General features: G+C 41.5%; 1 protein-coding gene across 5 annotated transcripts in view; it reads right to left on the bottom strand.

Moving 5' to 3' along the window:
* The window catches only part of ELF1 (E74 like ETS transcription factor 1), a 222,084-nt gene that overhangs the window by 18,269 nt on the left and 177,689 nt on the right, over nt 1-26,126 (bottom strand). For all 5 annotated transcript variants that reach the window (XM_073614221.1, XM_073614222.1, XM_073614220.1 and 2 more), the window contains 6 exons: nt 12,189-12,363; nt 9,667-9,774; nt 8,459-8,617; nt 6,473-6,556; nt 4,705-4,897; nt 3,820-4,290 (listed from right to left, as the gene is read on the bottom strand). In XM_073614221.1, coding sequence (XP_073470322.1) covers nt 3,820-4,290; nt 4,705-4,897; nt 6,473-6,556; nt 8,459-8,617; nt 9,667-9,774; nt 12,189-12,363 — 1,190 coding nt within the window. The remainder of the gene's footprint in view (nt 1-3,819; nt 4,291-4,704; nt 4,898-6,472; nt 6,557-8,458; nt 8,618-9,666; nt 9,775-12,188; nt 12,364-26,126) is intronic.

Raw genomic sequence — 26,126 nt, 5'->3', positions numbered from 1 at the left:
TCGGAATCTTGGTCCCCTGCTGTAGATCCTTCCAATAGCCAATACAGTGTGCTGTAGTGATGCAGGGAAGAAAACCACAGGGCATAGTGAGAAACGCCAGCATCCAACACTTCCAGCAGTGTGCGATTCAGGATATTTTCCACAAAAATTCTATTTTCAATACAGCAGGGTTCAGCAGCGTGGCCAAATAGGTGGTGGGCATTTCTGACTTACTTTGCAGGTCACACATTTCTTCAGGTTTTTGTAAATATTGACAGAGTCGCTTTAATGCACATGATTGCACACAGAAGGTTCATACTTTCCTATTATAAACATAGGGCTGGAACACAGCTGCAGTACAGCTCCAAAATTATCATGCAAATTAGCTGTGATTACAAGTAAAGGATAAAAGATAATTGCATTATATGGCTTTTCTACTTCATGTTGAGCATTTTGCAACAAATATACAATACTTACCTATATGGTCTGCACAGTGTTGTACGGCCTTGCTGAACATTTTCCAAATACTGCATTGCACCACCTATTCATAGGTGTCCTAAAGCCCACTTTTCAACTTCAATGAAAGTGCACATGTCCTTTAAGTACTTACAGCCTTGCTAAGGTACATTTACGTCGCCAGTTTGGAGTGTTATACCAGGACGATGCCTGCAGCATGTCTCAGTAAAGAGGACATGTCACTGCATATTGCTATCACAAGGGATAATTACATTCCTTTGGATAACAATAAAAATGATTAAAAAAAAAAAAAAAAAAAAGTGTTATACCGGGATGATGTGTGTAGAATGTCTCAGTAAACAGGGGACCAGCCACTGCTTATTGCTATCACACAGGATTTTTACATTCCTCATGAGAACAATAAAATTGATTAAAAAAAAAAAAAAGACAGGGTAAAAAGAAAAATAAATTAAGTGGTGGTGGGTTTTTTATTTATTTATTTTTTTGGGTGGTGTGGTGGTGGTGGGGAAATATTTTAAAATGAATCATATTTTTTTCTAAAGCACCCCCCCCCCCCCCCATGCAAATTCATATGTAGGTCATGCACACATATGTAAATAGTGTTCGCACCACACACGTGAGGAACCGTTGCGAAGATTATAACGAGAGCAATAATTCTAGCACCAGACCTCCTGTGCAACTCTAAACAGATTACCTGTAAAGGCTTTCAGAGTGTCACCTACAGAAATTTTCAAGTACCGTAGTTTGATGCCATTCCACAAGCATGTGCAATTTTAAAGCGTGACATATTAGGTACCTATTTATTTGGTGTTACGTCATCTTTTATTTTGCACCAAACAATTGGGTAATATATTGTGGTTTTGTGCATTAAAATTATTTAAAGTGTATTTTTTCCCCCAAAAGCCGTGTGACATAAAAGACTGCAACATCCACCATTTTATTCTCTAGGCCCTCTGCTTAAAAAAAAATATATATATATATATATATATATATATGTGTGTGTGTGTGTGTGTGTGTGTGTTTGAGGGTTCCAAGTAATTTTCTATAAAAAAATACTGATTTTTAAATGTAAACAAAAAGTGTCAGAATTGGCCTGGGCTTAAAGCGGTCAAGACTGATCAAAGGGTAAAAGATACGTTTCTTTTTTATGTAAGTGGTTTCTACAAACACCTGTGTTAGTCTTTTTACGTATGTGGTATCTTCTATATTAGATATATTAGGTTTCAAATCAATTCCGGTTGAGCCCCCTTGAACCCAGACCCACAATTTATATTGAACCTAATGCAGGCCAAGGTCGATACAATTTTCTTTCCTGCAACCACGGAATGGATTGACTTCGGTACGATCAGCCTGCCTATAGATGGTTCGAATCTCGGCTGGTCCCTGCTGAACCGGCCCAAATTTGAACTATCTATGCATATCTTTTCAGTACAGTCCCACCATATACGTGTATTATTTACATATACAGTAGCTGATAAATCAATTTAAAGTGCATCTCTGTCCGGACTATAGACATTAATGTCTGATATACTGTATATTAAAATATATATTCTTAACAAGCATTAAAAGTACTTAAATACAAACTATCGTTGACCTCTCTAGCTGCTTAAATTGTGGCATAATTCTTTTCTCAAAGATCACAACAAAACATTTCTGGATGGAGGTCACCCATAATTTATAGTGTTACCATATTGGAGGTTTAGCTTACAATCCCAATTTGTCTGTTGGGTTTATTAGAAAGACTATACCCACTGCAACCCAGACTTTACTGAATATCTGTATGTCAGGAGAACCTTTATTCCTAAATGGAATATGGAGCTACCTGATCGTTCAGTATGTCTAAAAAAGTTTGGTAAAATATGTAACTGCTTTTTGGACTCACTGTAATGTAATGCTTAAAAGCGGAGTTCCACCCAATTTTGAGAGGTGGTCTTAAATGAAACTCTCCACCCCTCGTTTTTGGATATTTAAAAAAATGTTTTTACTTTCTAGCCGGGCCACGGCCGTGACCGAGGAAGTCACATCCTCTTCTGCGGCGAGCCCCCCCATTTTCTACTGGGACATGTGTGTGTCCCAGAAGACAAGCTGGCCATTCACAAAGCGTAGCGGGACTCACGCATGCACAGTCAGAAACAGGCAGTGAAGCGGCAAGGCTCCACTGCCGGTTTCCCTTAGTTGGAATGCACCAGATCCGATGGACAGATCGGCCTCGGGGGGCCGACATCGCGGGCTTCCTGGACAGTTAAGTGTCCTTATTAAAAGTCAGCAGCTACAGTGTTTGCAGCTGCTGACTTAAAAAAAAAAATTTAAATAAAAAATAAAAAAAAATTGCGGCTGGAACACCGCTTTAAGCTCCGTTTACTCAAAGTATTTTTGGACAGTATTCTGTAGCTGCTTGATGATGGTTTATTAAGAGTCCAATTTTGTGCATGCATTGTGGATAGCATCTCTGTGGTGATGACAGGGTTCACCATACACTGGTCGTGTTGATGGACACTCTGGGTGTGGGATGAAGGCCATACCACAAGTTCTCTCAGACACTCCCCTTCTTTCTTCTTGGGCTCAATGATGCTCATGTGCCTTGCCTAACTGCCCTATGGACTGGGTGGGATGATGTAATGTTTTAAGCAGCTCCTGGTTTCTGGCTTATTGTTTGTTTGTAATGTTTTTTTACAATATGCAAAATAAAAAGATCTAATTCACTCCAGATGTGTTGGGGTTGTTATTTCAGTGCAGCCCCAATGCATAGACAAGGCAAAATGCCAATGGTGTTATTTGCTGTGGTGTGAACTTAAAAAAACTACTGTACTACATGCAGTACGTTTTGCAATGCAGCAGATTGGGATGCAAACCGTCACAATGCAATGTGGCTGTGGTTAATAAAAATCTAGTGAAAATTCACTTGTGACAACGCAATATTAAAAAAAAAAAAAAGTACTATGTGCCAGGATTGGCATACTGGTATTGTGTACTGAAGTGCATACATGTGGTTTTGCATTCAGCATGGCACTCTGGGGTGAAGTAGACCTAAAAAGACTTACAAAAACAAAACAAAAAAATCAAGACTTTTAGGACCCATTTACACCATTTGCTCTGGGAGCAATGCCCAGCGCAGTCCCAACACAAAGACAAGGCAATTTGCCTTTTTTCCGATGGTTTCAGTTCACACTGTTGCATTACATTTTTTCAGCACAGCAGGTTATGACGCAAACAAACACATCTCAACACTGCTAAAAACAAACACTTGCTAAAGAGGTGAATGGGGGCTTGTTTAAACTGATTCCACTGCTTGTTTAAATAATGTAAATGCTTTGGTGTGTATCCATAAATACTAGTAGTGTAAAATTACAAAGTAAGACTCACCTGATAGTTTGTGCAGAAGAAAGTGTGTCATTTTGAATGGTGCAAGTTATACCTTGTTCAGGAACTGTTTGTCCAGACATTAAGTGGACTGTCCGATAAAGTTGGGTTGGGTGTGGTTGAGGTGTCTGGGAAGGAGTCACTGTCCTCAACATATCAGATGGAAGCAAGGACACCTGGGGTTGGCTAGGCTCCACTAGTTCTTTCACTTTTGAACATTTTGGTGATTTTAGAACAGGGGTTGAGCTGTTTCTTGATCCAGTGTTAGAAGGACCTTTAGACACTTTTGCATGATTTCGATTTGGAGTAGAAACTGGAGAATGCAAAGACACATTTGAGGACAAACTTCCTGAGTATTCTGCAGGGCTGGAGTCTTCTTCATCAATATAAATAAGATCCTTTGGCATCTCCTTGAACTGATAGACAAGGCGTTGGCCTTCCACCTTAGCTAGAATACCTCTTTGGTAATAGTACCTAAAGCAAACAAAATAATAATGTTTTAGATTCAGTGAAGGCAACCCAGTGACCAGTGCAGTAAAAAGCCCCTAACTTTTCCTCTTTTAAAAATGCAGAAGTGCAATATGAAACTAAGAACTTGGGCAGCGCATTATATATGAAGTGAGGGAGATGTTCCTGCAGCTCCTCAATTTTGTTTAAGATTAATCTACAACACAAGATGCCAATTTTGTGTTGATACATTCAAAAGTGGATTGGACATTCAAAGCATTTGTGATATATAAAAAAAAGAGGACATTCTATTTTGAAGTATTGTTTCTTCCAGTTATGGTGGCCTTATCCTAAACTTTAACAAAAAGTGGAACCACAGATCTCAGGTTTATTTTTACTTGAAATATGTGAACCCCCTAACACTGTATTAATTATTCTTACCGGAGTGCTCTGCCCATTGTCTCATAGTTCATATCAGGTTTATTCTTGTGCTTTCCCCATAGCTTTGAAACTGCCTTGGAATCTACCAGTTTGAAGATTCCCTTCTCTCGCTGAGTCCATTTTATGTACTTTGGACATGTAGCTTTGTCTTGAAGCAAAGCTAGCAAAAATTCCCAAAGGTAAATGGTATTACCTGAAAAAACCAAAGTGGTCAATTAGACTGAAGCATGTTTCATTATATTGTGCATAATATAAATTGCAAACAATCATGTCGATTAAAACATGAAAACACACAACTTCTCGTTTAAATCCCCATGCTCATCATTTCTCCCCATTGGAGCGCAACCTCTGAGATGCCTTAAAACAAACAAAAAACATTGGTGGCCATTATATGCCATTCAACTGGTTAGACACAATCCAGCTTACAAAATATATTTTCTAATGTAATGTGTCAGTCCTGGAATTTTAAACATGGGTACTCCAACAGTAAGATCATACTTCCTGCCTCTAGTTTCTGTCCTTAAAGGGAGTTTCACATAGTAGGTGATGTTGAAAATAGACACAAGTCCAAGGACATGGTCTCCTCCACATTTGTATACTCAATTATCTTCTACTTCATTCTCCAAAACATAAAATGAAGACAAAAACCAATAAGGTGAGTGGGACCCACTCATAATGGCCACTTCAGGTTTTCAAAGACAGTAACTGAACTACAAAGATTGTTTAAGAGGTATAAGAAACTGTTGGGTGCTTTAGCTACTGAGCTTCTTTAAAAAAACAAAATATCTGTTGGGTTGGCTCCCCATTTAAACCATTTATGACCAGAGATTACTAATACTAAATTATCCAGACCAAATTTAGCAGTATCACTATATGTTGGTTAACATTAAAGTAACTATAACCAATCTGCATACCTAAATATATTTATACGGATTTTAGGTATATATCAGGCTTGCTTTTTCTACAAAGTTAAAAAAAATATCTCTGCTTACATTTCACTTTGTAGACTGACAACTGGACAAAAAAATGTTTGTACTTATTTACTTATTTTTAATTGTGATCTTCTTAATGCATCTTAGGATCCTTTCACACAATCGGACCGATCCGGGTCCCCCTGTCCGTATTTCGGGGGGGACCCGACCAGGTCTGCTGACACCCGCCTAGCATCCGATTCTACAAAATCCTCTGAAAACAGATGTATGGTGATACATACACCATCCATGTACATGCAGTCCATTTCCATCCGACCGCCCAATAGAGGAAAGTGGGCGCTGTCCTCGTCCGCTCTGCATAGTGGAGCGGACAGGACAGGACCTGTCATCTGCCTGCTCAGCATGGATTAGCAGAGAGATCCCCTGCTGAGCAGGCGGATTCCGCTTGGATGGATCCGACCCCTGTGAAAGAATGACAGTAAACAGAACGGTAATTTGCAATTGTCATTGAGATGAGTTTATGAACAAAGCTGTGCGATTAGCATGTTAGTGGAGACCTGAAGCTGTTTGTGGCAGCAGGATCTCATAGCTAGAAGTGTTCAGACCTGTGCATTCCTAGATGCAAAAAGCGAACATAGATTAATGAGACCTGCTTTATAAAATGGACATATATGTTTCAGAGTAACTTTAATAAACAAACTGAGGTTGAATATTGTCTAAAAACATCACAGCATCCATTTTGTAACTTGCCAATGACTGTCCTAAGACACAAGCCTTTAATATGACAATACCATCTAGACAGCTTTTACATAGTAACCCATCTCTGCCACCATTACCTTTTCCATCCTTGCTTTTCTTCTTTACAGATATATTTGGGGTAGTGGTAGGTGACTCCGGTCGAGGCGTTTTTGTTTTTCTCCCTAAAAGAAAATATTAGCAAAACGAAAAGTTGAGCTGGTTTGTTGTCTCAAAGTTTAAAGAAGAATTCCAGGTATGCATGGACCGAAGTAACAAAGTTTTTACCATACCTGGCCAATCTCCCTTAACCAAATGACAATCGCGTGGTCATGCAACACTGTAAAGTATAACATTTTTAGCATTTGTTTTTCACACAAATAGAGCTTTCTTTTGGTGATATTTAATCACCACTGGATTTTTTATTATTTGCTAAATAAAGTATAAAAAGACTGAAAATTAAAAAAAATATAAAATGTTTTTCTTTGTTTCGGTTATAAAATTTTGCAAACAAATAATCTTTCTTCATAAATGTAGGACAAACTGTAGTCTGCTAAATTTTTTTTAGATGAAAACAACCCAAATCAGTGTTTATTACTTAGTCTGTAGAAAAGTTATAGAGTCCACAAACTATGGTATATACAGTATATCCAAAAATCGATCAATCCTGATGTACTGACACCCAATCTCATTATTTGAGGGCCGAAAATGCCAGAACAGTACAAATATCCCCCAAACGACCACTTTTGGAAAGTAGAGAGTCCAAGGTAAGAGGCATGGCGATGTTTTTGAAGTTGTCATTTTTTTGTCACAATTCTTTGGAAAATTAAGAAATGAAAAAAAAAATTCAGATTTTTTTTTTTTTTTTTACATACTGTGGACAGTGCAGTACAGGGTTATCGTATAACTGGTGTGGTGGGAATCAGAGACACTGGTTACAGTATGTTAAAAAAAAAAAAAAATGCAAAAATATATTTTTTTTTATTACATTTATTTTCTTTTTTGTTTAATGCTTTTTTTTAAACACACTGTGACCATAACAATACCATGTTACCATAGTAACACTGTACTATTCTGGGGAAGTGATCAGGATTTTTTTAAAAAAAATTTTTACATATTATGACTGCTTATACCAGCGAATTTCACTGGTAAAAGCAACCACTTTTACTGAATGAAATTGATTCAGTGTGTATTGTTCTGATTAGCTGTGACTGGCCACAGCTAATCACATGGTACAGATGGGCTATGATTGACCCTGTCTGTACCATATGATCACTGTGACCGATCACAGAGATCAACACTATATTACAAAAATAGATGGCAGGAATAAAAGCCACCCATTGTGTACAATTTTTATGTGATCTGCTGTGGTCACAACAATCATATGGTACCCGCAGCAGCCGGTGCACTGACCAGTACTCCACTGTGTCTGGTGGACACAGCGGGTGATAAATTACACCACAGTGCGGCCTGTAGGGTGTGCGCGAGGCTCGTTCTGGGAGAACATCATGACGCCCACCTGAAAAGACTGAATGCCCCACTCAGCTGTCATTTGTCTATAGGCCGGGCGGGAAGTGGGTAAAGCTGGAAGTCACTGAAGTAGACACTGCTACTCCAGTGATCTCCACTCGCTTCTGGGTCCCATGCTGAGTGGCTGGCCTGATGCATTCTGAACTCAGTAAGTAAGATGCTCAGCATGGGCACCATTCTGAATGAATGCAAAGTGTCCTCTGATAAGAAAAGGCGGAAAAGTGGGGTGGTGATGTCAAGCTCTCCACCTTGTCTATCAGAGACGTCTTTACATTAATTCAGAGAATGCAAAGCATTCTCTGAATGGCGCACATGCAGAATGACTGACCTCCTGTGTTCAGAATGCATCAGGCCCAGCTGCTCAGCACAGAACCCGGAAGTAAGTGGATATAACTGGATTAGCGGTATCTACCTGAGTTATTTCCAGCTTCCAGGGGCATTGGCCAGGTATAGTATATACATTGTTCTAAGCTGGAGAAATGTAACTATGTAAAAATATACCATACCTGGAATTCATCTTTAAGACAATTGAATTGTACAGTTATTTCCCACCATACCTTTCTTCCTCTTTGGTTGCTCATCCTGCTGAAACTCTGTTGGATCTGAATACATGCTCTGGTGAATTTCCATCACTTCTGGAATTCCATCAACAGTGACAGAAACATGTGTAATGGGAGTGACCATCAGGTCATCGTCAGATGTACCAAAAATGTTAGCTAAAAGAAAAATATAAAAGAAAAAAAAGATATCAATGCAATGCATCATACTGGATCAGTGTATGTATATTTCTGTAACCAAGCTAATGAACATTGGAAAATAGAGCACTTAAAGAGGAACTGCAGTCAGCTCACATAACTTGTAATAAAAACATCTTTGCCATTCTGAAGCTTCCCTCCAACCACTTTGCATATTATTTTATATATACTGTGATTCTGTACTTGCCAAAGATGCTGCCGAAATCTCCCTCCACTAAGTCTGGCTGCAACCATTTTAACTGTGGGCAGCTGAAGCTGCTGCTTGTTCACTTCCTGGATTTGCTCAGACACACATCTCCAGCTCTGCAGCTCTCACTGGCCATCTTATGACCCACCCCCCCTCTCTTCCTGGCAAACTCACATGAGAGTGAGAGGGAGAGCTGTGCATGATATCATAAGCCTAGGCTAATAACCAGACAAGAAACCAGAAGTGGGCTGTATAAGGCATTTAATGGCAGAAAAAAAAATGTTTTACTATCCAAAAGTTAAACCAACAAGGGCAGAAGATTTAATAGATGGAAAGTTGAAATAATGACTGAAGAACCGCTTTAAGCAGATTTGTTTATTTGCTACACTAGAAAGAAGAGCCTGAACTTGATCCAAAGTTTTAATTTAGCTTCCATTTTTTACAAATCAATACCAATAAATAGAGGCCATTTGGTTACAGTAATTCAGATAATTTCCCAGATTAGATCAGTGCTATAGAAAATTGTTTATTGAACAAGAGCTATCACATTTGGAGTATCTTCACCAAGCGCACTGATTGACACGATTTCCTCTTTTCATAGAAACAGCTAGTTTGACTATATCAAGTTTAGATACTTTATGCATTGAAATAGCTCCTCTGCTTTTTTTCCAGAAACATAAGAGAGGAGGGTGGAAAAAAATGATACGGTGTGCTCAACCCCTACTATGCACTGCTCACCTCATTATAAAATGTTGTAGATAGCTGGTGATTTGTGATAATACAGTACATCATATGAAAGGCTAATAGAGCATCCCAAACTTACCTAATCTTTTCTCATCTAGCAATGCATCTGGAGAATCCATGTTAAGAAGTGCTTCTGCTGCTTCAATTGTTTCCATGGTCTCATCTCCATTCTGACATGATGCTTCCACTAAAAATACAGATCGTTTATAATGTCACCACGGTTTTGCTTATTTATATAAAGGAGAAAAGTATGCAAGCCTATAATATTTAAAAAAAAAAAGGGGGTCCAGCCTCCTTCAGAAACAAATAAAAGTCAGTAACTACAAATACTGTAGCTGCTGACTTTTAATATTAGGATACCGTCAGGGCTGGGCTCTCAGCCCTTCCTTCTCTGTGCTCAGCTGTCTGTTAATTGCTAGTACTCATCGTTGCACAGTGGCTCATCTGTTGATCATCTCCTGCTCATCAGTCAAGCCTACAGCCAGCCCCTTCTGGCTATTTAAACTGCCTGGTTCATTTCATTAATTGCCTTCGCCTTGGTCAACATATCTACAGACTCTCTGCTGTGTTCATGTTGAAGACTTGCCTCACTGATGTCCCTTCTGGTTCCTGATCCTGTCTGCTGCCTCTGACTATGCTGATCTATGGCTTCCTGATTTCCTGGCTTGTTCTGATTATGTTCACCAGTTGTACCATTTTTACCATTTTATTAAAAGATGTGATTGTTACTGCATTTTCGGTCTCCGTCTGTTTCATGGTTCCTGACAGATGCTTACCTGTCCAGGGATCCCGCGATGTCGGAAGCCCAGGCGATTTTTCCATCGGCTCTCGGGTGCTGCCGCTGACACTGCTTGTAAGGGAAACCGGCAGTGAAGCCTAGCGGCTTCACAGCCGGTTCCCTACTGCGCATGTGTGAATGGCCCAGGGGTGGGGGGGAAGGAGGGGGGGGCAAACTTCAGGGTGATCTCACTGTGGTGAGATCACCTGGAAGTGGGAGCAGGTACCTGTCAAAAACAGGTACCGGCTCCCCCCTCCTCCCGAAAGATGCCAAATGTGACAGCGGAGGCAGATAAGCGGAGCTCCCACTTTTGGGTGGAGTGGTGCTTTAAGTAAAGCACGATGCAAATGGTAGTGTTTTTTTAAGTATTTCGGTATTCACACGTAGAGGGCAGTAAATACATTCAAATGCAATGTTAAAGTTCTCAATAACATGACAGCATGATCCAAATGGCATTTATCACAATAGGCAGTTTCTGCTGGCTCCATTGACACGTTTTAGAGCCCTTTCACACAGGGCCGCCCATAGCGTCGGCAGTAAAACGCCGTCGGATTAGCGGCGCATTTCGGCCACTAGCGGGGCGCTTTTACCCCCGCTAGCGGCCGAGAAAGGGTTAAAACTGCCCGCCATGCGCCGCAATAGCGGCGTTTTGCCGGCAGTATCCCATCGCTGCCCCATTGATTTCAATGGGGAGCAGCGGTGGAGGAGTGGTAAACACACCGCTCCAAAGAATTTTTGATGCTGTTTGATGGCGGATTGCAGGCGCTATTTTTAACGCTATAGCGCCTGCAAAACGCCCTCGGTGTGAAAGGGGTCTTCGTGTATATCAATTACCTCTGCAATTCCATCCACAATGACAGAAATGTGTTATTCTAGTCGCTCACTGGCAGACTAAGGAACCGTTCCTGCACAGTTGCAATTTTGATTCTAGAGCTGACCACACCCTTGCTAGCATCTTATCTTACTTACAAATATTGTTAAAGTAGAACTTTAAACCACTACATTACACAGATGAAATGCATATAAGAAAGCAGTTTTACTGTCAAAGGCCATGTACTTCTGTCCATACATTTTTAAACTTTACACAGCTCTGCCATCTCCCTCTCCCAGTCTGTGACAGGACAATGCAATGAAAAGCAGCAGACTAATGAGTTCATCTCTCTGTCACGCCACTCTCTTCTCCTATTAGCATGCTCTTTGTTAGGAATAAGCACTGCAACACAACTGACTGGCTCCATGTGATGCTTCTTCCTATCTCACTCTGAGTTCTACTGTACAAGGACTGCAAAAGGCTGATACCAAGTAAAATTCAGGTACTTACTCTGCTGAGATTTAAAAATATATATTTAAATTATCCTTTATAAAGAGACCATGTGCCAAATCCTGCTATCACAGAAAAAAAATATAATAAGGCTCTGCATAGAGCCCCATACACACAGTGTGTTTTCTAGGCAGTAGTCTATCCATGACATGACAACATTCAGCCCCCTGCAAAAAAAAAAAAACCCCACAAAACACACGACTGTGCATATAAAAAAAAATAGTGAGGGCAGTATATTGGTTAATGCTTTTTAAATCACACTTTCACACCTCCCATTGCAAGGTAGCCTACATTGTTGCCATAGTTGGTACTGCCAGCTTCCTTTTGAAGAAAACTAATATTTTTCCCTGTTTCAATGACTGTTTGCTGACCAGCATGTGCATATAGGGCTTCAGAATACTGAATATGCAGGTACTGTGAGGAGGAGATGGCAGACAAATCGCTCTTCTCAATGTAAATCTGATCACATCAAAGTTCTACCCTTACAAAAGAGAATACAAACCTGTAAGAGTGAGGTCATCATCTTCTATAATCTGTTCCTCTGCTACATCCAGGGAGTTTTCGGCAATCATGTCATCTGTATCATCAACACAAGTTAAACCCGAATAAGTGTGCAGTAAATCTGCATTTGGAATGTGCTCCACGATGACAGCGGGGAAGATGGAAGGGTCATCAAGCTACAATGAAAGTGAAAGGGATTCATTACATTTTCAAAAAGAAAAAAAACTGTTGGCCTGGCAGAATTGCATGGAATGTACCTTCTCCCTTATCTAAAAGGTGAACAATTTAGAATATACTCCGATCAGCCATAACTTTAGGACTACCCACCTAAGTTTGAGTAGGCCTGCCTTTTGGCAATAAAACAGCCCTGACCCGTTGAGTCATGGACATCACTAGACCTCTGAAAGTATGCTGTGGTATCTGACATTGAGCCGTCAGTAGCAGATCCTTTAAGTCCTGCAAGTTGCAAGGTGATGCCTCTATGGATTTGACTTGTTTTTCCAGCACATCCCACAGATGCTCGATTATATTGAGATCTGGAGAATTTGGAGTCCAAGTCAACACCTCAAATTCATTGCTGTGTTCCTCAAACCATTCTTGAACCATTTTTGTAGTGTGGCAGGGTGCATTATCCTGCTGAAAGAGGCCACGGCCATCAAGGAATACTGTTCATTAAGGCGTACACTTGGTCAGCAATAATATTTAGGTAGGTGGTACATGTCAAGTAACATCCATATGAATAGCAGGATCCAAGGTTTCCCAGCAGAACATTGTCTAAAGCATCACACTGCCTCTGCCAGCTTGCCTTCCTCTCATACTGCATGGTGTTGTCATCTCTTCCCCCAGGTAAGCGACGCACATGCATTCGGGCAAGAAACCGTGATACTTTCATTGCTCCATGGTCCAGTTCTGATGTTTGCCTGCCCATTGTATGTGCTTTTGGCTTTGGATACAGGTTAGCATGCTTAAAGGAGAAGTACAGCCAAAGCTTGTTTGGCTGCATTTCTCCTGTGGATCACAGGAATGCAGTTCGTTCTGCACTCCTGTGTCCTGTTCTCAGCAGTCAGCGGGCTGAAGCCACGGACATTCACCAGCTCTTTGCTCAGGGAGCTCTGAGAACTGAGCGATCGGCTGTGTTCGATCACTCAGTTCTCAGTGTTAGAGCCAGTGGGGGACTGATGCTGCATCCATATAGGTAAGTATGATCAAAAAATAAATTAAAAATGAAATTCCATACTTCAGTGGTCATAAAGTTATGGCCGATTGGTGTATATTGTAAAAAAGGCTGACTATTTGTAAATATCACATGTTAATCAACATCACCAAAGGCATCTGATGGCCTACTGTTTGTCCAATGCTTTCTGCAGCCCATAACCCAACTAGTCACAGAACTAGAAACAAGTAGTGTGGAGGAATTCTGGCTTTAACTGCGTTTTCGTTTTTTTGGTACTTAAATATGGTGGCCCTCATGTACTGTACACGTATGATAGAAAGTATATAAAGACAGTAATACTTAACCGAGTTTCTAAAACAATAAAATACAATGATTAAACACATCAAGCAGATGTCTTACTGTACATGTACAGTATCTCACAAAAGCGAGTACAACCCTCACATTTTTGTAAATATTTTATTATATCTTTTCATGTGACAACACTGAAGAAATGACACTTTGCTACAATGTAAAGTAGTGAGTGTACAGCTTGTATAACAGTGTAAATTTGTTGTCCCCTCAAAATAATTCACACAGCCATTAATGTCTAAACCGCTGGCAACAAAAGTGAGTACACCCTAAGTGAAGATGTCCAAATTGGGCCCAATTATAGCCATTTTCCCTCCCCAGTGTCATGTAACTCGTTAGTGTTACAAGGTCTCAGGTGTGAATGGGGAGCAGGTGTTAAATTTGGTGTTATCGCTCTCACTCTCTCATACTGGTCACTGGAAGTTCAACATGGCACCTCATGGCAAAGAACTCTCTGAGGATCTGAAAAAAAGAATTGTTACTCTACATAAAGATGGCCTAGGCTATAAGAAGATTGCCAAGACCCTGAAACTGAGCTGCAGCATGGTGGCCAAGACCATAACAGGACAGGCCACTCAGAACAGGCCTCGCCATGGTCGACCAAAGAAGTTGAGTGCACGTGCTCAGCGTCATATCCAGAGGTTGTCTTTGGGAAATAGACGTATGAACGCTGCCAGCATTGCTGCAGAGGTTGAAGGGGTGGGGGGTCAGCCTGCCCCTGCTCAGAACATACGCCGCACACTGCATCGAGTTGGTCTGCATGGCTGTCGTCCCAGAAGGAAGCCTCTTCTACAGACGATGCACAAGAAAGCCCGCAAACAGTTTGCCGAAGACAAGCAGACTAAGGACATAGATTACTGGAACCAGGTCCTGTGGTCTGATGAGACCAAGATAAACTTATTTGGTTCAGATGGTGTCAAGCGTGTGTGGCGGCAACCAGGTGAGGAGTACAAAGACAAGTGTGTCTTTGCCTACAATCAAGCATGGTGGTGGGAGTGTCATGGTCTGGATCTGCATAAGTACTGCCGTCACTGGGGAGCTACAGTTCATTGAGGGAACCATGAATGCCAACATATACTGTGACATACTGAAGCAGAGAATGATCCCCTCCCTTCTGAGACTGGGCCGCAGGGCAGTATTCCAACATAACGACCCCAAAACACACCTCCAAGACGACCACTGCCTTGCTAAAAAAGCTGAGGGTAAACATGATGGACTGGCCAAGCATGTCTCCAGACCTAAACCCTATTGATCATCTGTAGGGCATCCTCAAACAGAAGGTGAAGGAGCGCAAGGTCTCCAACATCCACCAGCTCCGTGATGTCATCATGGAGGAGTGGAAGAGGACTCCAGTGGCAACCTGTAAAGCTCTGGTGAACTCCATGCCCAAGAGGTTTAAGGCAGTGCTGGAAAATAATGGTGGCCACACAAAATATTGACACTTTGGGCCCAATTTGGATATTTTCACTTAGGGGTGTACTCACTTTTGTTGCCAGCGGTTTAGACATTAATGGCTGTGTGTTGAGTTATTTTGAGGGGACAGCAAATTTACACTGTTATACAAGCTGTACACTCACTACTTTACATTGTAGCAAAGTGTCATTTCTTCAATGTTGTCACATGAAAAGTTAGAATAAAATATTTACAAAAATGTGAGGGGTGTACTCACTTTTGTGAGATACTGTATATTTAAGGATACACTGAATAGATATCACATTGCTTTAATATGGTAATTCGTTGATAGGGGATACCTGCAGTCCATCACAATGCTAGAAAGAGATTGGAGTTTTGCCACATGTCTCAAACAATAGTAAAGCCGAGGACACAAAGTTGAAAATAGATGACTTTCTTGGCCAGAGCAACAAACTATTTTGTAGAAATTAAAAAGATGTTGATCTCATAATTCTGAGTATGTGGAATGTTAACAAGGGCCAAAACATAGGGAGCTATAGAAATTAAGATGCAATAGAGAACATCAACAGTCATTAAGATAATAATGCTATAATAAATAATAAGCTGCTCCATCAGGTCTATTGATAAGACACTCTGACCACATGCAGTTTATGCAAAGATTCACTTTTAGCCCTCAGGTACTGAGATCACTATTGCGGGAACTCCCCCTTTCTGAGTCAGTTCTGGTCTCCGCCCCCTACCCATCTCCGAGCACGTAACGCCCTTTTTAGAGAATACAGAGGCAAGTATCATTTTGTGGAATCTGGTAATTTGTAAGGAATTTGGTAATAACAAGAAAAGCAGTAAAATGGAGCCCCTGCAGGCAGCAGCAATAGACCCTCCCCAGCAACCACAGATCTCACAGCAGCCATTATCAATAGACCCTTCCATTAACAGCAGATTCTATCCAGCAACAACTGACCCCCAGCAGCATGAGCTCCCCTCCAGCAAACCAGCAAAAATAGACTTTCCCAGCAACAACCACCATGCAAAAATAGATCCCCTCCAGCAACAGTAGATCCTCCAGTAGCCAGCATCAATAGATCATTCAGCACACCCCAGCACCCCTTGCCATTACAGTACATTTCAGTCAGTGGTGGCCCCCTCCCCCCTCTATCCATGCGCCCAGCCCCTGATCTACATACAGGGCGATCATGGATTCCAATGGGGGGGGGGGGGGGGGTTGTTTCTGAAGCACATGATTAGAGCCAGAGGCTCTAATAGGTTTCAAAAAAGGGTGGACTCGGGGTGCAGAGCACTGTGCTCTGAGCCCACCCAGTTGTGTGACAATAGTGAATGAATGTTCGCTATTGCCACACTGATCCTCCTCCTGGCCATTCAGGAAGTGAGACTCATCACCCGATTGGCTGAAAGGACAGGCGATCCTATTGGACGCCTAGGAGGAGACGCACGGCCGAAGCCGCAGTGATGCAAAAAAGGAGGAGAGAACACGGGAGCCGCTGTCCACCGCCTGCCCACAACCTAGATGGGGGGGGTTTGTTTGCCACACACCCCCCCTCCAAAAAAAAAAAAAAAAAAAAAAAAATCATTAGCCACCACTGATTTCAGTACTGAAGGTTCCGGAACTGCATTCACCTGCCTTCCCGCTGAAAAAAAGCCCTGCTTTTACCTGGCCATTCTGTTAATACACTCCTCAATATTTTCTTGCTTACAGACCTGGACCAAGCATCTGACTTATGAGAGGTAATTTGGTCATATATGATGACCAATGGAATAAATCTACCAGCGCTATTAAAAAATCTATTCGGCGCACAAATGAGCATCCTTCCATCAACACAAAGGCTATAAGTCGCCAATACAAATGAAACTTAAAATACAATGCTAATACATATGAGTGTAAAGTCCATAAAACATGTTCAGCATCCAAACAATATATACTGCAAATGTAAAGTCGAAAGGGTGATCCACATCCAAATAAATTAGTGCTCTTCTGCTCTTTCCACCACAGTGTCCATACTAGTATACAAACAGTAATAAACAAAAATGGTGCCGCGCTAATCCTGGATAAATTAGCTAAATTAACTTAAGGTGGTGTGACAAATATAGGGAGTGTGTGGTCACAGATATGGTGACACTATAGCAGTGATAACGACTAACGTGTATCAATCTCCACTCATATGGCAATAGCTCTGAGTGGTGGAATGTTCATCGCCCGTGGTGACGGCAATTAATAAATATCTCTCATTATATCCATAAGAAAATATCAATCATGTAAAAAGTGTCACTAATCAATAAATAAATCTCAACATGCCCGAAAACAAAATATCATAAATAGTATATAAAGTGTCAAAACAGTGCAAAATACAATCTAAAGTGACTTTTAGTACATAATAAATAATATATGATATTTATGATATTTTGTTTTCGGGCATGTTGAGATTTATTTATTGATGGATTAATATTTATTGATTAGTGACACTTTTTACATGATTGATATTTTCTTATGGATATAATGAGAGATATTTATTAATTGCCGTCACCACGGGCGATGAACATTCCATCACTCAGAGCTATTGCCATATGAGTGGAGATTGATACACGTTAGTCGTTATCACTGCTATAGTGTCACCATATCTGTGACCACACACTCCCTATATTAGTCACACCACCTTAAGTTAATTTAGCTAATTTATCCAGGATTAGCGCAGCACCATTTTTGTTTATTATTACTTATCCACAGGGTTTGGGCTGTACCTGATTCGGTGCAGGCAGCTTCTCCTATTTGTGTTCTGTTCAGTTTATACCAGATAGCGCGGGAATAATTATATATAATTTTAGTATACAAACAGAACTCTCACCAGAATTATATGACCCCTTATTGCTGAGCAGGTCATATAAAGTAAAGATGAAGTACTCCCAAATAGCCACCAGGCACCGCTCTCCTCCAGAAAGGATCAGGTCTCTGCAACTACTCTGCGCCTCTCACCAGTGTAGGCAACCCATATATAAAACAAATATTCTCCATAGTGCAGTATCTAAAACCACTTTTATTCAAATAAAACAGATTTGCACTCACATGACACTGCCCTCTGGGCAAAAAAAAAAAACCATGACAGGGATTATTAACCCTTTAGAAGGATGGAGGTTTAACCTTAGATTGCTGAAAGGGTTCTTTACTAGAGCAGATAAAATGTGGAATTCCCTCCCCAGAAAATGGTACTCCCCTAGAGTGTCAACAACTTTTAGATGTCTTTGTCAAGAAGCAGAATATTCAGGGCTATGAATATTGTTAGAGAATAAAAAAAAAAAAAAAATCGCACGCATGCGTAGGTTAAAGACCTTTTTTCCACCGCAGTTCTACCCTAAAGCGCTTGTAACCCTAAAAAAGTAAAAAAAAAAAAAGTTTCTGTTCTTTTAAAGGCATGATCTATACCATAGTGCTTCTGCGGTGTAATTTGTCCCTTTCTACACTGTGTGCACAATTATTAGGCAAGTGAGTATTTTAACCAAATCATCATTTTTTTATGCATATTGTCCAACTCCAAGCTGTATAAACTTGATTGCTTATTGGTTTTAAGCATATCAGGTGATGTGTATTTGTGTTATGAGGGAGGGTGTGGCCTAAGGAGATCAACACCCTATATCGGTGTGTTTATAATTATTAGGCTACTTTTACTCAGGCAAAATGGGCCAAAAAAGAGATATAACTGACTCTGAAAAGTCAAAGATTGTAAAAAGTCTTTCAGAGGGATGCAGGACTCTTAAAATTGCTAAGATATGGGGACGTGATCACAGAACTATCAAACGTTTTGTTGCAAATAGTCAACAGGGTCGCAAGAAACACGTTGAGATAAAAGACGCAAATTAACTGCCAAAGATTTGAGAAGAATAAAAATATGAAGCTACCAGGAACCCATTATCCTACAGTGTTGTCATATTTCAGAACTGCAACCTATCTGGAGTGCCCAGAAGTACAAGGTGTTTAGTGCTCAGAGACATGGCCAAGGTAAGGAAGGCTGAAACCTGACCACCACTGAACAAGACCCATACGTTGAAATGTCAAGACTGGGCCAAGAAATATCTGAAGACAGATTTTTTTCAAAGGTTTTATGGACTGATGAGATGAGAGTGACTCTTGACAGACCAGATGGATGGGCCTGTGGCTGGATCAATAATGGGCACACCTCAACTCGGAAGCCAAGGAGGTGGGGTACTGGTATGGGCCGGCATTATTAAAGATGAAATAGTTTTCAAGTTGAAGATGGACTTCAAATCAACTCTCAAACCTTCTGCCAGTTTTTGTAAGACACTTTCTAACAGTGGTACAGGAAAAAGCCTACATCTTTCAAGCAGACCATGATATTTATGCATAACATGCATCAAAGTACTCCACTGCATGGATAAAGCCCTGAATAAGATGAAAGAATAATGACATGGTCCTCTTCCTCACCTGACCTAAACCTTATGGAAAACTTGTGGGACCTTCTTAAATGAAACATGTATGGTAAGAGAAAACAGTACACCTCTCCGAACAGTGTCTGGGAGGCTGTGGTTGCTGCTGCACAAAAAGTTGATCAACAGATCAAGAAACTGACAGACCCATTACTGAAAAGAAGGGCGGCTATATTGGTCACCGATTTTTTATTTATTTTTTTGAAATGTCAGAAACGTTCATTTGTAAATTCTGAGTTGTTTGTTTATAAATCTCATTTTAAAGCAAAGTTCCAGCTGCAAACATTTTTTTTAAAAGTCAGCAGGCACCACCATTCCAACTAAGGGAAACCGGCAGTGGACACTTCAGGCTTCACTGCCGGTTTCCTACTGCGCATGCGCGAGTCGCACGGCACTTCCTGAATGGCCCTGTCATCTTCTGGGACACACAAAGGTCCCAGAAAGCATAAGGGGAGAAGAGGACGTGACGCACTGGGCCGCGGCGAGGCTTGGGTCGGAAGTACACTATGTACTTCATAAAAGATAAGAAAAAAAAAAAAAAAAAAATCGAGTGATGGAGGGGTTGTCATTCCTTTAAGATAAAGTTGTAAAAGTGTGTGGAACTCCATTTTAACAGATGAAAATAAACAAGTGAGATGGAAAAATGTTCGTTTTTCATTTAGTTGCATAATACTTCTGCACACAAACGTTGCCCAATAATTGTGCATACAGAAATTCCCCTAAAAAAGCCAAAACCTCACTTTTACTTTCTTTAATACTCAGGTTTGATGTTTAAATAACATTTTGGATTGACCGAGAACATCTACTATTGGTTGTGGCACGTTAAAAAATTCCCCATATTCCCATGTCCCCCCTTCTGGGAAATTTGGAGCTACTCTATGCTCTTTAAATATTGATTTTTGGGAATTGTGCAACCACTTTATTTGCGTAAGCGCTCCCATCCGACTTTCTTACAGCCTGATCAGTCAGCCAGACATTCATCAAAAGTGCCTTAAAACATCCTTTATTATACAAGGCTATCATAAAGCAGTGTTTAGTCTAGTGCAGGGATTTGCAATTAGCAGACCTCCAGCTGTTGCAAAACTACAAGTCCCATCATGCCTTAGCCTCCAGGTGTCATTCTTGTGGCTGTCAGACTCTTGCTATGCCTCACGGGACTTGTTGTTCTGCAACAGCTGAAAGTCCGCTAACTGCATATTCCTGTGCTAGTGTATGTTGGCTTATCTAAGATACTTAATTCATTCTTCCCCTTCCTAATCATATGCTTTTATGACACCTAATCTAGTCTGTTTTATAGAAGATTTAAACTATCCCCCTTTAAACTAATACTAAAGCAGGCTAAGCAGAGAGGGGTCCCACCGCTCAGGTAGGCGCAGACCAGGGGAGATGAAAGCCAGTATAGTATTGTCCATCAAGAGGGAAGAGTCCCAGGTGCTGGCTGATGCAAGATGAGGCAGGGAAATCGAGGAAAACTGGAAGCCGCACACCGGTATAATGATGAATGCTTTATTTAAAAAGCTGAATCATGAAGAAACACAAAACAGCAGAAGCGTACAAAAGCAGCTGACGCATTTCACTAAAGCAGGACACATAAATGTGGTGTAAGGTTGACACGTTTTTTTGTCAAGCCAAACCCAAACACTTAGCAGCGCACAACCATTTATTTTTTTAAGGGAAAATGCTGTGGACTCTGACGTTAGGGGGGTTCTGCTCACCAATGCCCCCACTTACAGTGTTCCCAGCATTCCTCCCAAATCATGGTTCCCAAAAGCCCCCCCTTACATCAGTGTCTGCAGAGAACCCCTTACATCTGAATCCCCTTTACCTCAGTGTACTTACTTGCTTAGGGGCAGGAAAGAGAAGGGAGGGAGGGGGGAAAATTCAGTCACTGACAGTGGATGGTGAGCTCACTTACCCAAGGATGTAGGTTCAGGCATCGGCACCTTTCACCCACAATATATCTGCCGGCTGTTGGGCTTCAAAGTTCCCACCCACACATCACTTTTTGGAGGCACAGCATGCCAGGGATTGGAATATGCGCAGGCACAGAGGGGTAAGGGTGGGAGGAGGAGCAGATAGAGACCTCTCTCCTGTCCCATCCAACTGTGCTGGCTCCGGGCAGTGAGAGAGAGAGTGGCACAGACAATCAGCTTAGACAACTGTAGCCTGCCCTCCAGATGGTTGGCAACCCTAGTGATTAGGTTGTGCCCAGGCACACCCGGTCCATGCATATGCCTATGCACTCAGCAGTTGTGGTACCCGATTACTTGAAGAGTCACAGTCCGGTCTGTGTTTCAGGGGGGTGTGAAACCCGGACACATTATTCAAAACTCGGACTGTCCAGGTGAATCCCGGATGGGTGGCAACCCTAAATGTGTTGACAGTCACTGCCATTTAAAGAGAATGATGGGTGGTGCTGGATCCCCCAAGATGATTTTATTTCTGACAAAATAGTGTGGAAATCATGGTGTGTTCTTGTTGATGAGCGTGTCTGCTTAGCTGCATGCAATACATGCATTCAAATTTCCTCTTAATTCTTAAAGTTCACAAACATTTAAAGTCCCATTTCCTGACATTCTACTTTTAGATCAATCCTTGATAAAGGTGGTACCTTTGAGCCTCTAAAACGCGCTGGATAAAAATACTGATTTCTTATGAAACTTTTATGGGAATAAACACTTTTGGATTTCAACATTACAGTGTGACACTCCTGTATTTATTCCTCCTAGATTTCCACCTCAGGTCCCGTAGGGCAGGCAGACACGTGCCAGCAGATAGGTTAGAAAACCTGTTCTGATCAGTACTGTTCTCCCCAGATAGAAGCACTGATCAGACTATCCCGCCTAACTGCAGTCTAATATATATAGAGCATAATTCACTAAAGGTTATGGCATGTGTTATAACGGTCACATGACCACATAACGCATGCGATAATAAAAATGTAAATGAATTATTGCTCGTATGCGTGATTTAGTGCAAACTAGGGTTGTCCCGATACCACTTTTTTAAGACAGAGTACAAGTACCAATACTTTTTTCCCCAAGTACTCGCCGATACTGATTGCCAATACTTTTTTTTAATGTCATGTGACAGTGGCACGTGTGTCAGTAGTTTGTTTTTACAATTTTATTTTTTACAATTATTTTTTATTATTTTTTACAATGCGTTCTTTTCATAAAGGGGGGGGGGGGGGGGGGGTGGACAGTGTCAGTGTGTTTTTTATTTTATTTTTTATTATTTTTTACAGTTAATTTCTTTTTATTATTTATTGCAATTCTTTTTTTTTATTATTATTATTAGCCCTGTTGGGGGGCTTTGGTAAGATATCAGGGGTCTTAAAAGACCACTGACATCTCCCCTTTGAGACAGGGAAAGGGACTGAGGACACACGTTTCCCAGTCCCCTTCTCAGCAGCCTCAGCTGCACTGAAAATGAATGGAGAGGAGACAGAGGCTCCTCTCCATTCATAAACTGAGACATCGTAATCACAGGTTACGATTTTTCAGTTATGTGAATGGACAGAGTCAGTTATCACTGACTGTTCATTCGCAAAAGGAAGGAGCCAGATTTACTGGCTCCTATCTCCGCTCTCCATCCTAAAAGATCGAGGGGGACACGGAGGAGAACGGAGAGGGACACGGAGGAGAACAGAGGGGGACAGAAAGGAGGAGAAAGGAGGAGAACGGAGGGGGACAGAATGGAGGGGGAAACGGAGGAGAACGGAGGGGGACAGAAGGGAGGAGGGGGACAGAACGGAGGGGGACACGGAGCAGAAGGGAGGGGGAGAGGGGGGACAGCAGCACGGAGGGGGACATTGGGGGGGACAGCAGAAGAACAGAGGGGGACTAAAGGAGGATACAGGGACAGTCAGCGGTGATCGGTGCAGCTTTGGGGGCAGTTACAAGCACTGATCAATGCTGTGTAGATTTCACTATAGCAGCTGAAAGCGGGGGGGGGGGGAGGGGATGAGAGAAGCGGAGAAATGGCTATCAGGCTTTATTGCAATCTATACAGGGTGATCGGTGCTTGTAACTCCCCCTCCGCACTGATCACCCTGACTGTCCAGGTATCAGGTGAAGCATTGGAGCATTTGCCGGAGTACAAGTACTCCGGCAAATGCTCGGTATAGGTATCGATACCAGTATCGGGACAACCCTAGTGCAAACGCCAAAAATACTTGTTAAATACCGCATAAAAAAAAGCATTAAAGTCAATTCACAGAAGGAAATAAATAAATGCATGCGATAATTAAGTACTGGTCCGAGCTTGGGATAACTATGCGATAACTATGGCAATGGTCAGACACCCCCCCCCCCCACCGTGATTGGTTTACAAAATAGGCTGGAAAGTGCAAGCTGGAGCAGGAGTTGTCTCTGGAGGCTGGCAGACAGCATAGCAAAGAGGATGGAGTCCTTTCAATCCTCCTTCTGGAATTGAACCACTTAAAGACCGCCCACTGCAGATATACTGTGGCAGGACGGCTCTATTGCGTGAAACAATGTACCTGTATGTCAGTTTGTGCAATAGACACTGGGGGCGCGTGCCCCGATTGGACAGAGGGGGAGCCAATCAGTGTTCGCCGGCCACCCGCAATCTCTCCCTAGAGAGGCAGAAAGGTGATCATCCTACGTAAACAAGGCAGATCGCTGCTCTGACAGGGAAGAAGATAAAGATCTTGTGTTCCTGCCAAGCACCTCCTAGGGTCACACGTAACCCTTTGATCGTCCCGATGTTAACCCCTAACCTGCCAGTGTCATTAGTACAATAACAGTGCATATTTTTAGCACTGATCACTGTAATAATGTTGCGGGTTCCCAAAAAAGGTGTCAAAAGTGTCAGTTAGGTGACCAATTTGTCTGCCGCAATGTCGCAGTCCTGCTAAAAATCGCTGATAGCCGCCATTACTAGTAAAAGAAAATATATATAATAAAAATGCCATAAATCTATCCCATAGTTTGAAGAATTTTTTTAGATGCGTTTTCTAGCAGAAAGTAAAAAATATAGTTTTTTTTCAAAATTGTCGCTCTTTTTTTGTTTATTGCGCAAAAAATAAAAACCGCAGCGGTAATCAAATACCACCAAAAGAAAGCTAAATTTGTGGGGGGGCATCAATTTTTTGGGGGGTACAGCGTCGCATGACCGCGCAATTGTCAGTTAACCACGTCAATACCTTAGGGCATTGACTTTGTGAGGGGTTTTCTGAATGATGCCTGCAGCTACAGGCATCATTCTTTCCAGCCGGCGATTCTGTGCACGATAAGAATGATCATAGCGGCAGTTCCACCGCTTGATTGTTCTTATAGGCGATGGGAGGGGACGCCCCCCCCTCCCGCCGCCATCCGGTGCTTCTCCGGGCTCACCCGTACCATCGGAAGTAAACAAAGCCGTGATCGCGGCTGTCAGTATGAGATCGGTGAATTTTTTTTTCTCGATCTCATGCTTTCCAGCCTGGAGGAGAGATGTGGGGTCTTATTGACCCCGCATCTCTCCATAAAGAGGACCTGTCACAATAGATTCCTATTACAAGGGATGTTTAAGTTCCTTGTAATAGGAATAAAAGTGATCAAAAAAAAAAAAAAAAATGTAAAAAAAAAAAAAAAATTAGGTAAAGTAAAAAAAAAATAATAATTAAAAAAAAAAATTTAAAAACGCCCCTGTCCACGGTAGCTCACGTTCAGAAGCGAATGCACATGTATGTCCCACCCACATATGTAAACGCCGTTCAAACCACACATGCGAGGTATCGCCGCGTGCGTTAGAGCGTGTGCAACAATTCTAGCACTAGACCTCCTCTGTAACTCTAAACTGGTAACCTGTAAAAAATGTCAAATCGCCGCCTATGGAGATTGTAAAAAGTACCGAAGTTTGGCGCCATTCCACGAGTGTGCACAATTTTAAAGCGTGACATGTTAGGTATCTATTTACTCGGCGTAACATCTTTCACATTATACAAAAAAATTGGGCTAACTTTACTGTTTTGTTATTTTTTAATTCATGAACCCGATTTTGTTTCCAAAAAAAAGGCGTTTGAAAAATTATTGCGCAAATACTGTGCAAGATAAAAAGTTGCAATGTCCGCCACTTTATTCCCTAGGGTGTCTGCTAAAAAAACATATATAATGTTTGGGGGTTCTGAGTAATTTTCAAGCAAAAAAATGATGATTTTTACATGTAGGAGAGAAGTGCCAGAATAGGCCCGGTAATGAAGTGGTTAAAGTAACGCAGTGCCATATTGCAAAAAAGGGCCTGTCATTAAGGGGGTAAAACCTTCCAGGACTGAATTGGTTAAAGCAATGCAGAAGAGGAGGAGAAGATCTCAAGTGGTCATTTTAAAAAGGAAAGAAGCTTTAAGGAGCGCACAATGCTGGAGTAATTCATAAATCCTGACACCCTGCAGAAGTTCAGGTTATCCAAGCCACTTATCATGGAGCTTTATACCCAGCTGAAAGGGTACCTTGAGCCCTCAACCCAGAGGAGCCATGCCATACCAGCCAAGACTAAATTGCTGGCTGCCTTACACTTTTTTGGAAAAGCATCATATCAGATGCTTGC

Source organism: Aquarana catesbeiana, linkage group LG02 (assembly GCF_042186555.1).
Source record: "Aquarana catesbeiana isolate 2022-GZ linkage group LG02, ASM4218655v1, whole genome shotgun sequence".
Taxonomy (NCBI): domain Eukaryota; kingdom Metazoa; phylum Chordata; class Amphibia; order Anura; family Ranidae; genus Aquarana; species Aquarana catesbeiana.
This window is presented reverse-complemented; position numbering and strand designations above follow the sequence as displayed.